The following is a 16,470-nucleotide window of genomic DNA, read 5'->3' as shown; positions in this document are numbered from 1 at the left end:
AGTGTGGGCAGTGTGCCAAGTCCTGCTGAAAAATGAAGTCTGCATCTCCGAAATCCGATGCTTTGGAGAGACATGTCATCTGCTGGTGTTGATCCACTGTGGACTTTTATCAAGTCCAAAGTCAGTGCAGTGTTTTCCTGCAAAATCTTACAGCACTTCATGCTTCCCTCTGCTGAGAACAACTTTTATGGGGATGTGGATTTCATTTTCCAGCAGGACTTGGCACACTGCCAAACGTAACAATTCTAATTTTCTGAGCCACTGATTTTTGGGTTTTCATTGGCTGTAAGCCACTTAAAATGGATCACTCTGTGTGTAATTCATCTACATAATATATGAGTTTCACATTTTGAACTGAATTATTGAAATAAAGTAACTTTTCAATGATATTCAATTTTTTTAGAAGCACCTGCATGTATATGACAAGCAGTATGCAGACAGTGTTTGTGTGTCAAAACTAGGCTAAAAAAAGTAAAAGTAATAATACATATTGGACACGCTACCGTATATCTATATATACTTCAGTATATCTACCCACATATCAGCATAACATAAACACAAACATGTCTCTGCGTATGTATGCAATCACTCGGTGGTCCGCATGCGGGATCGTGTAGAGCAGAATCTCATTTCTATCCGAGAGCCCCTCTCAAGCTGAGCCTGGAGCAGATCAGAGATGGAACACACACTGTATGAGAGGCTCTTCTTGACACTTCTTCTTGTTGAATGATGTAGAGACTTTTTCTTATCGGATTCTGTCAGCAGGCTTTATGTATTCATTACTCTGATACTCTGCACAGGCCTTAACGCTTTCAGCGCCGCACAGACTGGAAGAAAGAGGTTTGCACTCTGACTGAAGACTCTACTCTCTACTCTACTGCAGTAAATCCCACCTCATCCCCAATTCATCCCAAACTCATCCAAAAGTATTGGATTTTATCATTTATCAATAAGTGCTACATAAAACTTTACTGTTTAAAACATACATACACCTCATATTAACCATGTAAAGAAGTGCCGTCAGATTCTCTGGGCTTGGAGGCATCTGAGGTGTACCATCACTTTGAGTGGCCATTACAGATGCAGCCATACTGCTGGAGTTCTTAAACACCTCAGTGCCACTGCCGGACTGAGAGCAGTCTTTTAACAGCATCCTGTGAGCAATGTCCTGCAGCAACACTGCATGTAATTCGATATGATCACAATGATTTGCTATCACGATACTTTCATATAGTGATACTCAGTAACAAACTCGCAGGATAATTGTCTACAATGTACAGAATCTGAAGTGATACTGAAGATAATAAAATACACCAAAACAAGCAAACAAGCAAATACCAGGAACCTATATTCTTCAACACATTTGTACCCTATTTATTTCATTAGGGTTTATAAATGGTTTATAATTAGATTATTAATGGTTACTAATTAGGTTGTAAATGCCTTAAAAATCATTAATAATCAGTTATATCACATAGGTAGAAAGGGCAACAATGACCTGTTGTTTGACAAATAGTGAACCCACAGCCGTCAATATTGTTGCCCTTTCTACGTATGTGTTATAACTGATTATTAATTATTTTTAATCCAGTGTGTCTTATATATGAAAATATACTAGAAAATAGATGTTTATTGATACTGTCTGTTCCTTATGATCTGGTGCACCTTATAGTCAGAAGGTCTAAAATCTCCACAGTGAACAGCACTGACCTGAAGCGGTCATGGACTTTTTCTGTTGCTTTGTGTTTACCTGCAGACCTCTTCTCTTTTTTTTTTTTTTTGTGTAGTCACGGCATCACGCTACATTATGCATGCACAAAGCAAATCAGTGCACTCAGGTCCTAATAGCACAGCGATGATATTCCCCGCTTAAAAATCAATCCAAAGACAGATTAGCTATTTAAATGCTAAAACTGTACACAAGGAAGCAGAACGAAACAGGCCGAACAGATAGCAACCCGGCTGCGCACTCGTCCAGACAAGAGCTCAGCATATATTTCCCAAGTCTAATGTTGCATGACAAGAGACCAAGGTTCTGTCAAGGTGAATCAGTTAGTGCCTCTTTTTAAAGACCTTGCGAATGCCGCCGCCTCCCGTCTCTGCGCTGAAAGATTTGCAGGGGGGTAGGAGTGGTTATGTTGAAAAAAAAAAAAGATTATCAACCTCTTCTCACTCCCCTTTTGTGCTTTGAGTGATTGCCCGATGGACCTTAGAAAATAAAACGTGGTATTTCATATTCTAATCTTCAAGGAGGAATCCTCCCAATTGTAGGCCATTTCATGAAATATGCATGCACAGATTTTAGATACTTTTAACCAGCCCTTTTTGCTGTGGTGGGAGTTAAAGGGGTGCTGGAATAGAAAACTGTATTTAACTGTATTTGTTACAGGTAAACATTGTTTTCTCTTTATTTGAAAGGAAAACCTACAGGTGCATCTAAAAAAAAAAATTAAATACCATTGAAAAGTTGCTTTATTTCAGTAATTCCATTAAAAATGCTAAACTCATATATGATATACAGCTCTGCAAAAAAATAAGAGATCACTTAAAAATGATGAGTTTCTTTAATTTTACCTAATTGACAACCTCTGAAATATAATCAAGAGGAAGATGGATGATCACAAGACATCAAACCAAACTGAACTGCTTGCATTTTTGCACCAGGACCAGCTTTGCCAGCTTAAGCTGTGTTTTGGAACCTGGTAACTGGTTTCTAGCTGGTAACAGGTTCATAGCTGGTCAGAACATCTAAAACCAGCTACCAGTTACCAGGTACAAACCAGCTACAAGCTGGTTTAGATGTTCTGACCAGCTATGAACCAATTACCAGCTAGAAACCAGTTACCAGCTAGAAACCAGTTACCAGGTGCAAACCAGCTACAAGCTGGTTTAGATGTTCTGACCAGCTGTGAACCAGTTACCAGCTAGAAACCAGTTACCAGCTAGAAACCAGTTACCAGGTGCAAACCAGCTACAAGCTGGTTTTAGATGTTCTGACCAGCTGTGAACCAGTTTCCAGCTAGAAACCAGTTACCTGGTTCCAAAACACAGCTTAATCTGGTCAAGCTGGTCAGCTGGTTTTTCCAGTAGGGGACTTCATCATTTTATTAGTGCAATTTATTCGGAGGAAAAATAACAGGGTGGTAAACAGGCCTGTTAAATGACATTTAACTAATTTTTTGCCCAATTTGTTGAGTTATAAGCTTACTATTTATGCATTAAAAATCATTTAAAATACATAAGTTACTAATCTCTTAGCTTCACGCTATAGATAAGCTCCTGAATAATATTCCTCTGAGTTCTGTACATCTTTAATAAAGAAGAATACAGAAGAAATCCCCGGCGTAATCCAATCACGGCACCATTACCGCCGCCCAGCCGCAGCCCTTTATTTAATCAGCCCTCATCTTGTTTCCATTAAGATTAGCTTTTACAGTATATCACGGTGCTGCCGTTTTCTCCGGGATTATCCCGGCCGCGTCTCGACTGAAGTGTGGAGAAATGTATTTGGCCGTGTCGGGATCTATATCTGTCATCCTCAGCATCCTCAGCAAATGTATCATGGTGAAATGACAAATTGCTTAAATGAAGTGCTGCGTGAGAGAGCAGGCTGTGCTCCCAGACACGCAATAGACTGAGAGAGGAGCACAGGCCGAGCTCACGCTCAGAGCAAAGCCCCGATATAAAAGACTTTATTACATTATGGCTTCATTGTGGAATCCTATGTAGTTTTTCAAATGGCTGCACAATATATATATATATATATATATATATATATATATATATATATATATATATATATATATATATATATATATATGGAAAAAGTAAGAGACCACTTTAGTTGGTCTCCCAAAATTCCAAATAAAAATATTGTCATTTAGAGCATTTATTTGCAGAAAATGAGAAATGGCTGAAATAACAAAAAAGATGCAGAGCTTTCAGACCTCAAATAATGCAAAGAAAACAAGTTCATATTCATATTAAAGTTTTAAAAGTTCAGAAATCAATATTTAGTGGAATAATCCTGTTTTTTAATCACAGTTTTTATGCATCTTGGCATGTTCTCCTCCACCAGTCTTACACACTGCTTTTGGATAACTTTATGCCTTTACTCCTGGTGCCAAAATTCAAGCAGTTCAGTCCACTATATGTTGGGTTGAATGATATGGCCAAATCTTGTATTTTTAATGTATGTTTCCTTTTTTATTTTGGTCAATATGATTTCAATATGATATCCTTTCTTTTAGTAAAGTTTACTTAATTTATTTTTGCTGAATCAATCCTTTCTTTTAGTAAAGTTTACTTAATTTATTTTTGCTGAATCAATCCTTTCTTTTAGTAAAGTTTACTTCATTTATTTGTGCTGAATCAATCCTTTATTTAGTAAACTTTACATAATTTATTTTGCTGAATCAATCCTTTCTTTTAGTAAACTTTACTAAATTTATTTTTGCTAAATCAATTCTTTCTTTTAGTAAACTTTACTTACTTTATTTTTGCTCAGTCAATCCTTTCTTTTAGTAAACTTTACTTCATTTCTGCATACAATATTACCTAATTACATTTACTTAATTTCTACAATATTACTTAAACAATTTATGATACATAATATATTATAATTCCTGAAATTTAAATATTTTTATTTAAAACACACATATTACACTATCTCAACAAATGGATGGCATGAAATACATTACTTTAAAAAAGCAAATGCAGAAGGTTGCGAAACTTTTTAAAGTAAATTTTACTCATCTTTTTTTCTTAGTGCAGTTTAATGATACCATATCATTAAATTAATTTTTCAGTTTTTTGCAGTAGTGCATTCTTAATTTTTATTTTTTTTTTCCATATCATACAGGTCATATCATATATGAACGTCCATCTTTTATCTCAGCTACTCAAAGCTACAAACACAAGCAGTATCACCCTCTCTCGCCCCTCTCTCTCTCTCTTACTCTCGCTCGCTCGCTCTCTCGCTTGATCGTGGAGAATCCTCACTAACTGTGCAGTTCATGGTATTTAAGAGCCATCCAGATAAACTGCAGCTCCATTATCATGAGCCTGTTCCAGGCCTGACATTTAAATCAGCCTTTGTCATTTTCACAGTGGGAGGTAGCTTAATGGCAATTGCAAGGTCACTGGAAATACTCTGTAATTTGAAGTGGATTCTTATTATCAAGCACAGCTTTCTGAAACCGCATCAGAGGAGGGGGGATCCGGGGCAACAGCGTTTTGGGGGCTTCATGTTTTAAACATTGTTGCTGCTGAAATGCACAAGCACCAGTTAAACAGATTGCTTATTTTAGAGTGGAAAAAAAGGAAATGATAATACTTGGGTTTGGTTTTTTGTTGGCCAAGTAAGCCTGCAGATGCTGTGCGAGCTGGAAAAGCGCTGGAGATGAAGTGCTATTGAAACCTTTTTATGAACCGAGGATTAGTTTGTTACACATGAAGTGCCACAGCTGGTTTGTGTGGAGTATTTTTGGCTGGCTAGGCTTCTGCATGCATAATTTCATATGTTGTGTTTGTATATTTATGTTTATGAATACATAGAAATCTGTACTTTGGCGTAGATATAGGTCTTATTGAGTTTATTGGCAACTTTAAAGCTTTAAAAACAGTTTTTACTGTTTTATTCTGGTTTGTTTTGTTGCGATTTTCTCTTTTTTGCACTATTCCCCACTGAATTAAGGAAGCTGTTTAGGCTCTGTATGGATAACCTAGCCTAAATGCTGCTGCCAATGGGCCCTGAAGGCCAAATATAATCTATTTAAAGCTTCAGTCAGGAGGTTTCACTGCTGCAAATCTGGTCTGGAGGCCATTACCCTGGCATAGAGTCAAGCCCTGCCAATGACAGATATCTACAATTCAAGTCATGCAGGAGAGACAGTGATGAGACCCAGCAGCTTTTTCTGACAACAGGTGCAAAGAAGATGGTCATTGATTAAAAGAAAAAAAAAGAAAAAATGACCAATTGAAAACATCTGGAATATAATCAAGAGGAAGATGGGCGATCACAAGCCATCAAACCAAGCTGAACTGCTTAAATTTTTGCACCAGGAGTGGAATAAAGTTATCCAAAAGCAGTGTGAAAGACTAGTGGAGGACACTATGCATGAATAACCAGTGTTATTGCACCAAATATTGATTTCTGAACTCTTAAAACTTTATGAATATGAACTTGTTTTCTTTGCATTATTTGAGGTCTGAAAGCTTTTTTCATTGTTTTTTTCATGCTCTAAATGACACTTTTTATTTGGAATTTGACAGAATTGTTGTCCATAGTTGTCCGTGCATTACAACACGTTACTTCCCTGCTATTGATTACTCTCTTGTATGACCTTTTTTTTATTTATCTTGTAATGAGACAACAGTTCTTTTACTTTTCATGATTCTGTGGTTGAAAAATTCTAGTGAATTAGGGATGTGCGATGATATAGGCCAATACAGTATTGGCCGATAATTTTTTTTTTTTATCAAATCCAATATTTCCAAAAAAATACAAAATTCAGTTGGCCAACATTGGCTGTGCTCCTGTTAAATCTATTAATTGATTTAAGTTGATTTAAGTTTAAGATTTTTATTAGTTTCAAAGATATACCAGGGTGTCTAGTCTCTCTGTAATTTATAAACGTGTATATTGGCATCAACAGCGGCAGATATATACATATGTACTATTGGATTTTGGCATCTGTCAAAAATTCCCACATTGGGGCCTCCCTAAGGTTTTGATTATGATTCAAAAGTTTATTGCATGTCAGTGCATCACATGAGCAGTCACATCTTATTCAGCTTGTGTATGATGAATTAAAAAAAAAATTAAACCAACACCTGCCTGTATACTGAGATCTAATTTACATCATATGAATACTTATTAAATCATTTAATTTATAAAATGTAATTCCAGACAAATGAAGACTTTCTGAGGACCCTCAGACCCCCCTGTTTTTATTACAGCTCGTTGGATTGGATTCAGAGCACTTCTGCTGTCTGCTTCTTAATGCCCACCAGGGGAGCTTTAATTAATGTCTTTGTCTGCACTTTCGACTGCAGAGGCCATTGATAATATGTCTCTCTCCATCCACGGCAATACATTACCTGCCTGTGTTCTGCAGTGTCAGGCCGTGTGCTGTGCATAAGCATCCGTGTTCTATTGAAAGTCATTTAAACAGTCATAAACACAGGATGCGCCGGCTCCATTCGTCTTCGCTGTCTTAGGGAAGCTTTAAATCCCATTATTTTCAGTGTCTGCTGCTGAGTTAAGGCTGGATGTAGAAGCTAACAAGCTTTCTACGCTCCCAATTCAGTTTATATCTCTTAGGGTTTTAGGACTGACCAAACACTTGCAGATAACAATAAGATAGCTTAGTGACAAAATCAACACAGGAGTAACCACGGCAGGAACCATAAGACATAAACAGAGATTAAAAAAGCAGGAACCAAACAATGTGGCAAACCAGAATCAGAGATCATACAGTACATGGGACATCAACAGACAGAAAACCCTTGGTATATAATGACAAGATCTGTTGGCAATACTTCGCAACAAGAGAAACAAAAGAATACTTATACAGAGGTGAAACTAATGGGGAAACTAGTTTTATGATAAATTAGGTTAATTCGAATGACAGTTTTAATAATCTAAAATATCTGAAAACGCTATTCATTTCTGAAGTGTTTATCCGTCTTACCTTGGCTGCCAGCACCTCCCACAGACCATCGTGTGCATATTTTCTAACTATTCCACTCTGTTCGAGGACTGAGTACGTACTGAAAAAAGTTACAGCACTTTCCTATGGTTTCTATAAACTGCAGCGTCATTGCTGGTAAGAATCCGTGGTTAATTGTGGAAAACAATAATAATCTCTCCTTTAAAGTTTCTGTAGTTAGATTTTTTTAGTAGGGGGGAAAAAAATCAATTATATTTGAAGATCAGATTATTTTTTTTAGGCCATAATCGCCCAGAACTAGGGGAAACTAGGAGTTTGATAAAGTATTGATACATTGTGATGTGTTGTTTTTGCAATCCTGTATGAATTTTAGACATTAAAAAGACATAATTGATTTACAAAAATTATTTTGCATGCAAAGATTTGTGTCAGACAGTGCTTCATTTATTGTTGTGTTTAAACCGTGCCCAATAGATAGCATTGTTGTACTCAGATTCTGTCTTCAGATTCCACTGTTTGAATCGTTTGATTACATAAAAAGTAAACTTTTAATTTACTCAAATCTCATGGCGTCTCTTTTTTTTATACTGACAGTTTTTCAACATTGATTTAAACAATTATAATGAATGTATTTGTGTACCAGTTACACTTATTATATTTAGCACTTTTCAAAGAACAGAAGGACACTTTGCATTGATTTTTTGCTAGATTTTGAATAGTAAATCCTATGTTATTAAATGTATCATATCCAGTGATGGGAATAACAGCGTTTTTTTTCAGTAAGGAGTAATCTAACTAATTATTCTGACTGTCTCTATAACTTCGTTACCATTTCCGACACCCCGTTACTGCACGTAACTTTAGTCGCTCAATTAACTTTTTTTTGTATTTCGCACATACAGACAAAGGCGCAAGTGTGTGTGTGTGTGCATTGTGTGTGTGAGTCACAAGGGAGGGAAGAACGAGATAAACAATGTCGTCGTACAGTCTATTCATCTGGCTTATTAAACATGCTCAGAGAAGGTGGGTAACTGGTAACTAGTTACTTTTATAGTGGAGTAACTCAGTAACTTTAACTATAACTAATTACTTTTTTAAAGTAAGGTGCCCAAAACTGATCATAACGTTTGTAGCAGCAAGTTATTTACAGTACTGTAGTGGATACATGGAAACCCCAACACTGAAGACACTATGCCACAACATTTGCAATTGGTTTGTGTTGAATTATAGGTGAACGTTTGCCAGTAAATTCGGGAAGGTGCGTTCAACTTCATGCAACACTTGCGAATTTCAGTTCACCGCAGGAAGTGTGTAGAGAACTTTAGGCTGATCTAAAAGATACGAAATGAAGCACATCCTGTATCAGTTCAATACAGAACACATATTTTACTATCTAGTTACGGAACAGGATGCATTGGCTCTACTTGTCTCCACTGTCTTTGAGAAGTTTTATATATTTTTTTAATATCCGTATTCTGTGGATGAGTAAGGGATGGATGAGAAAACCAGCAGGCCTTCCACATTCCCAACACAGTTAATATCATTCTCTCTCTCTTTTTCTCTTTCTCTCTCTCTTTCTCTTTCTCTCTCTCTCTCTCTTTTTCTCTCTTTAGTGCTCTTCAGTGTTTGTAATTGAGTTTTCATGGAATCTGAATAGAATCAAGCAAATGTATTCCCAAATATATTAATTACTCATGCATCAGAAACGCGCTAGAAAGGGAGTGGAGCTCAATTATGAATGCATCAAAGGTTCAATTTCAGCTAAAACTGTTGATGATGTTGAACACATCGCCGCGTATTAATGAGCGCCGCCGCGCATTTTAGCCATCAAAGAGCCATTGATATCAGCACCTGCTCTTTTTTTAATGAAGCTGATGAATGTTTGACTTTAGCAGCCAATGTTTCTCATCAAATCCCAATAAGCAGTACAAAGGCACTGATCAGCTGCATTCATAATGTAATCATATCTATCTTCTGCTCTTTTATTCCACAGTGTGTAAGCCTGGCTTCTACAGATCGGCTCTGCAGACCAGAACCTGCAGCAAGTGTCCTCCTCACAGCTTCACCAAAACCGAGGCCTCCACAGCCTGCCAGTGTGAGCAGGGCTACTACAGGAAGGACACGGACCCCACCAACATGGCCTGCACAAGTAAATATGCTTTATATGAAAATCGCACAGTCAGTCATGTGATAATTTACTACTAAATACTGTATTTTTCAGTTTTTAAGGCACACCGTGTTATAAGGAGCACTATAAAAACTATTTTTATACATAAGGCGCATTTTAAGCTACAATAGTAAGGAACAAGGGTGTCGCCATGTTTCCCTTCTAATTCAGTAGGTCTCGCCACTGAATAAATAAAGAATTACAAAACTCTAATTCTAAAAACAACATTTTCTTTCAAAGTCAAATGACGGCTGGATGTTAATCTACACAATTTCTCTCCTGAAGACTGTTACTTTGGGTAAAATACTATATTTCCAGTATTTAATGTGGTTAACAGCAGCGCTAGACAAGCTTAGCAGCACTAGCAGTGGTTAGCAGCAGCGCTAGCCGTAGTTAGCAGTGCTTAGCGCTAGTAAATGACACCCGACAGCGCTACACTGAGGAACCCTCAGCAATATCAGCCTGCTGTTCGTCCCATTTAGCTTGTTTTGCTAATGCTAATACTGCTCCAGCCTTAGTGCTGGAGAAACTTCACTGAGACTCCTTTATAACGCTGTACAGCAGCGAAGTAGCTTTACTGCTTTTTACAACCTGTATTTCATCGAAATTGATCGAAATTATGTCATGGTCTCGAGCGTAGAAGTCAAAAAGAGGATCGACGATCCCTCCCGCAAATGACGCAGCACGCTACGCAAATGGTGCAGCACACTGTAGCTCAAAGAGCAGCCCTTTCTCCAGAGAATGTGGACATTCTCATCTTCTTAAAGAAAAACTTGAAAATATAAAAATAACAGTTGTTTTGTCTAGCCTCAAACATGTTCATAGTTTTGGGACCTTAAGGAGCATCTTTCTATCAGATAAAGTTAATAATATATCTTTGAAAAAAAAAACTTGTCAATCTCAGGGACTGAAAAAGTTTCAAAGTCTTATTTTTCATGTTTAACTGTTATAGTAGGATAGAGTTCAGTTTGTTAAGGCTCTAATTGTTCTATGATTTTTTACATGACTGTTCCTGTATTTCTTTTGTTATTTATTTTATGTGCACACTGCTGCTACCAAAAAAAGCCACTAGATGGCATTACAAATATATCTTAGTTAAATTATTTAAATTTGACCATTAGTGCCTGATGTGGTGTATTACAGATCACTTGTATCACTTTACATCACTTATATCAAGCCCACCTTTTGAAATAAAATATTGTAAATTTGATTAATCAAACCAATGACTGACCATAGACAATTCAAAAAGGGGCATAGGCCTCTCTGCTGTAAAAAAAAGAAAAAAGAAAATCGAATCGAATCGAATCGTGACCCAAAAATCGGAAATAAAATCGAATGGAGGATTTAGAGAATCGTGACACCCCTAATTTTAGGTCATATTGAAGCATTAGAATCAAAACTTTAGAATCAGTTAGTTGCAAAAATCAGATAGCAAAAATTACAATTTGAATGTTACCATAATTTTTGATAGTTTATTTTATTTACATATGAATCACAGAGTGTCCTATAAAATAATATGATAGCATTATTATGCTGCTATCATTTTATTTTTTTTTCCTGTTTTATTTAGGTAATCATTATAATAAGGGTCTCCCACTCTCCCTCAATGTTCTTCCACGATTAAAAAAAGATTGATTATAAGATTTATTCATTAAGTAATGTAAAAAATAAAATACAAAATGTAGCTGTATTATAGTTATCTTATGCCAATAGCTTGTTTTTGTTTTTATGAAATGAAACTTTTTATGAAACTTATTCCATAAAATATTTTGTCCTTTCTTACGTTTCCCACAGAGCCTCCATCAGCTCCGCGGAACGCCATCTCCAACGTGAACGAGACCAGCGTGTTCCTGGAGTGGAGCGCGCCGGAGGAGACGGGCGGGAGGAAGGACGTGACCTACAGCATCTTGTGCAGGAAGATCAGCGCTGACGAGGGGCATTACGAGCCCTGCGGCAGCCACGTGCGCTACCTGCCCCAGCGCTCAGGCCTCAGGAACTCCTCCGTCATGGTGGTGGATCTGCTGGCTCACACCAACTACACCTTCGAGGTGGAGGCAGTGAACGGTGTGTCGGAGCTGACCAAACCCCTGCGCCAGTACGTTACCCTCAACGTCACCACCAACCAAGCAGGTAAGGATTAACACAGCTCTGTACTACAGTACACTCTCCCAGAACTGTCTGGTGTGTTTGCACTCCTAACTGAGTGTAAAGGGTACTATACAGACATACCGTAGTCACAACATGTACAAAATAGAGATGCACTGAATATTTGTCACAAAAAATGATTCAGGCAAAAATAGCTAAGTGAAAAAGTGAAAAGAGAGAATAATTCGTACCAAACAATGGTTAAATTACTGAATTGCATTGCTTAATTACATTAATCAGCTAAAGACCCACGCTCTTTTCCCTTCCTTTTGCGGTCCTTGATAGCATTGTGTATTATATATTATGTACAGTGCCAGCAGGGAGCCAACAAACGGCAGGTTTAAGTTCATTTTTACACTCTGTTTGAATACAGTTATTTAAACTACCCTATTTTATGCACCGGATTATAAGGTACACCATCAATGAACATATATTTTCTGGTCTATCTTCATACATAAGGTGCACTGCATTATAAGGAGCATTTTAAGCGACAATAGTAAGGAACAAGGGTGTCACCATGTTTCCCTTCTAATTCAGCAGGTCTTGCCGCTTGGGGCACCTAAGTAATCAAAAGCGTAACTCTTAAAAATATATATATATGTTCTTTTAAAGTCAAACAAGTGCTGGATGTTAATCTACACATATTTCTTTCCTGAAAACCGTTCATTTAGGTGAGTAAAGTGCTTCAGTTTATTTACATTAAGCTTAGTTTTCCAATATTTTCAACAGCGTTTTTAGCAGCAGTGCTAGCCACGTTTAGCAGCGCTTAGCACTAGTAAATGTCGCTAAGGAAGCCTGAGTGTTTCAAAAGTCAGGGCGCTATAAGCTAGCAGTTTGTCAAACATAGCTTGTTTTAATGCGGTAAACACACAGACTGCAGTCTGATAATAATCACCTCTGAATAGTGAAAGAGCTAACACTGCGGTTTGCGGCTAATGCTTGCTCCAACCTTGGTGCTGGAGAAACTTTGCGGAAACTCGTTTATAACGCTGTACTTCAGCGAAGTGGCTGTACTGCTCCTTGCTGCTTCTGACTGGTAACATTTATACATAAGGCGCACTGTTGATTTTTAAGGGAATGAAAGGATTTTAAGTGCGACTTATAGTGTGAAAAATACAGTAAATAAATTTCATTACCAAAAATGCCCACAGTTTGTCTTAGTTTTATACCAAAGGACTGATTGTATTTCTCTGTGTAACTTTCACTCACATATGGCTTGAGTAGCAGTGCTGTGAGAATTATGTACATTTATGACTAAAGTTGCACTACTGAGGTAAAGTCAAAGCTTAAATTAGATAAGAATGAGTTGGATTAAACTTTACTATCACTAAGAAGTTAGAGTACACAAAACTTGGACTAGTAATGGGAACTTAGCCTTGTGAGGATGATGGGACGACCACAGTCACAGAGCTCAGTGACTCAGATGCTCAGTGTCTGGACAGATAGTGTCAGCTATTTTTAGGAGTGACATTTTGCTCCGGTTATCTCCAAAACTTTGGTTTTGTGAGGGCTGGTATCTCCTGGCTTCCTTCAGCAGGCTGAAACTCAGCCTCCTTTAAGACACCTGGACTGAGAGGACCTTCCACGCCACACAAATAAGCAGAGCTTAGAGCCTTAGATCTTTTTCAGCTATTTAAATATACACTTACTCTATTTTTCGCACTATAAGGTGCACTTAAAATCCTTCAATTGTCCCAAAATTGTCAATGTGCCTTATGTATAAATTCTGCATAAATTCTCAGGTTGTAAGGAGCAGTAAAGCCACTGCGTTGATGCACAGTGTTATACAGGATTTTCTGTTTAGTTCAACAGACCGGAGCAGTATTAGCATTAGTCACTAACTGTGCTAAGTTTTAAGCGCTAAGCGCTAGCTCTTTCGCTGTTCAGAGGTAAGTATTATCAGCCTGTAGTCTGCCGCTAACCCCGGATAGCACTGCTGGAGCATCATTAGCATTAGCCTTTAACCACAGCGCTAGCTCTTTTGCTGTTCAGAAGTGAGTATTATCATCCTGTAGCCTGCCACTACCCCCGGCTAGCACTGCTGGACCAGCATTAGCCCCTACGTGGGACGAACCATCAGCTAAGATCACCTTGGCTCACCACAACATTCAGGGTTCCTTAGTATAGCGCTGTCGGGTTGTATCTGTAAATCTTAGCTTACTAGAAATAAATAGAAGCACTTTACTCACCCAAATAAACAGTTTTCAGGAGAAAAGTGTATGTAGATTAACACTGAAAATGTTTTTTTTTAAGAATTACAGTTTTGTTTACTTAGCTTTGCTTTACAGCTGAATTAGAGGAAAAACATGGCGACACCCCTGTTCTTTACTATTGTAGCTTAATGCACCTTATGTATGACAATTGATATTGATAGTGCGTTTTATAATCCGGTGAGCCTTATATTGCTAAAAAAAAAAAAAAAAAAACGGTACGAGCTAGTGTGCTCTTTACTGAAGTGTTTCAGTGTTTGTTCAGTCAGTAATGTTCAGATTAAATGTTGTAGTCTGAGTTTGTGAGGTTCTAGTGGAGAATACACTAATTTGCAGGAGCACAGCATATCATTTCAGAACACAGAACAGACACTGTGGCTGTACTGGACTGTAATTACTGTATTGTTCATTACAGCACTGCTGTTCCTGCTTAAGGCCGTACAGTACAGTAATTATACAGTAATTAACAGACTTTACTGTGGTTTTCTGGTTGCTTCTACCAGGAATACACCCAGTATTTATACTGTGGTCAGAATGTTTATGCTGCAATTGGCATTAATGGTGACTAATAGGAGAGAAGACAGGACTTATTTTGACTTATTGTCACTAATACAGCTCTGGGAAAAAATAAGAGACCACTTCTGTATCAGTTTCTGGTATTTATTTGAGTAAACTTAAAAATATTTTTTTGTCATTTAGAGCATTTATTTGCAGAGCATGAGAAATGACTAAAATAACAAAAAAAGATGCAGAGCTTTCAGATCTCAAATAATGCAAAGAGAACAAGTTCATATTCATAAAGTTTTAAGAGTTCAGAAATCAATATTTGGTGGAATAACTCTGTTTTTTAATCACAGTTTTCATTAGGGGTGTCACGACGCAGGTTTTGTATCTGTATCTGACGGAGGGGTGGGTGCGCGCAGGTGAGAGCGTGTGAACTCGCTGAAATGCGTGTGTCAGTGTGACTTGAGAACACTGACTATAGATCACAGTGAGGTGGATTAAAAATCTTAAACTTATAGTTGACTACACCTGTTGCTTTCCATTGAATTAAAAAAACATCTTTCTCTCAGATAAAGTAAACACAAGCGTGTTTCTGACTAAAATAAAAGCTTTTCAGGAGAGATATAAGTTATGTGTAAATATTTATAAGACAATACCTGACAAAATCTGTTTTAATGACGTTAATAAACATCACTGTGACAGCGCTAGTCACAGTTTCACCACATCACTTATCTAACCAGCCTGTACTGATTTCTGCCCCCCAATAATGCTTTCAATAACCTCTAATAGCCTTTAATAGTCTTCAGTAGCCTTTAAAAGACTTACCTGGCGGCCGTGGTGTGTCCACTAAACTCCGTAGTTATAAACATCCTGAGGTTAGCAGCGCGCTAACTGACCTGTTTATAATGTAATCCGAGCAGTGCCTCCGTGTCGGCTGTTCTAACCTGCTGCTGTTAGCTGCTTGGGCTGAAAGATGAACTGTAGTGAGCTGTATTATCCGGTTAGTGGGGTTAAAACCTTTATTTGTTTACAGAAACAGTAAAAACGGACTGGCTGAGCTCTGTAGCCCGTGGCTGGGCTGTACTGAAGTAGTGACTGAGTGAAGAGAGCGGGGCTTGTGCTGCTGCTGCTAGTGGTTGGATGAAGAACTGCAGCTTCATGTAATGAGCAGTTTCACCAGCCATCCACACACAGCTCTGATAAACTGCTTGTTTTAATAGTGCACACTGTTGCTACCAAAAAAAGTCACTAGATGGCATTACCATATATATCTTAATAAATAATAATAATAATATTTATAATATTTATAATAATAATAATAATAAATATATTATTTAAATTTTATGAGGCATAAAATAATAACAAGAAAAAAAAAAGGAAATCGAGAATCGAATCGAATCATGACCCTCAAATCGAAAATGAAATCGAATCGAGGATTTAGAGAATCGTGACACCCCTAGTTTTCATGTATCTTGGCATGTTCTCCTCCACCAGTTTTACACACTGCTTTTGAATAACTTTATGCCACTCCTGGTGCAAAAATCCATGCAGTTCAGCAATGCTTATTATCATCAGAACTGAAAAAGTTTGAAGTTAGAGGGGTCTGTGCTCCTCATCCCCTAGCAAAACACACTCACACACACTTACACAAAGTACACATATACTGTACACACATAGTCCTGGGTCCATCTTTTGTGAGAGTGTCCACCATTGACTTTTCATTAAAGCACTGATGACCCTAATGGATACTGAAGCGTAATCTGCTTTATCT

At 37.5% G+C, this 16,470-nt stretch overlaps 1 protein-coding gene across 2 annotated transcripts in view; it reads left to right on the top strand.

The window, feature by feature from the left end:
• The window catches only part of LOC103045667 (ephrin type-A receptor 5), a 382,833-nt gene that overhangs the window by 56,737 nt on the left and 309,626 nt on the right, over positions 1-16,470 (top strand). For both annotated transcript variants that reach the window (XR_007427358.1, XM_007254078.4), the window contains exons 4-5: positions 9,667-9,822; positions 11,635-11,970. Coding sequence is in view for 1 of the 2 variants with exons in the window: in XM_007254078.4 (XP_007254140.2) it covers positions 9,667-9,822; positions 11,635-11,970 (492 nt within the window). In the remaining variant the exon portion in view is untranslated. The remainder of the gene's footprint in view (positions 1-9,666; positions 9,823-11,634; positions 11,971-16,470) is intronic.

This window comes from Astyanax mexicanus, chromosome 20, assembly GCF_023375975.1.
Source record: "Astyanax mexicanus isolate ESR-SI-001 chromosome 20, AstMex3_surface, whole genome shotgun sequence".
Taxonomy (NCBI): Eukaryota; Metazoa; Chordata; class Actinopteri; order Characiformes; family Acestrorhamphidae; genus Astyanax; species Astyanax mexicanus.
The sequence above is the reverse complement of the archived record's forward strand: the minus strand, read 5'-3'. Positions and strand labels throughout refer to the sequence as shown.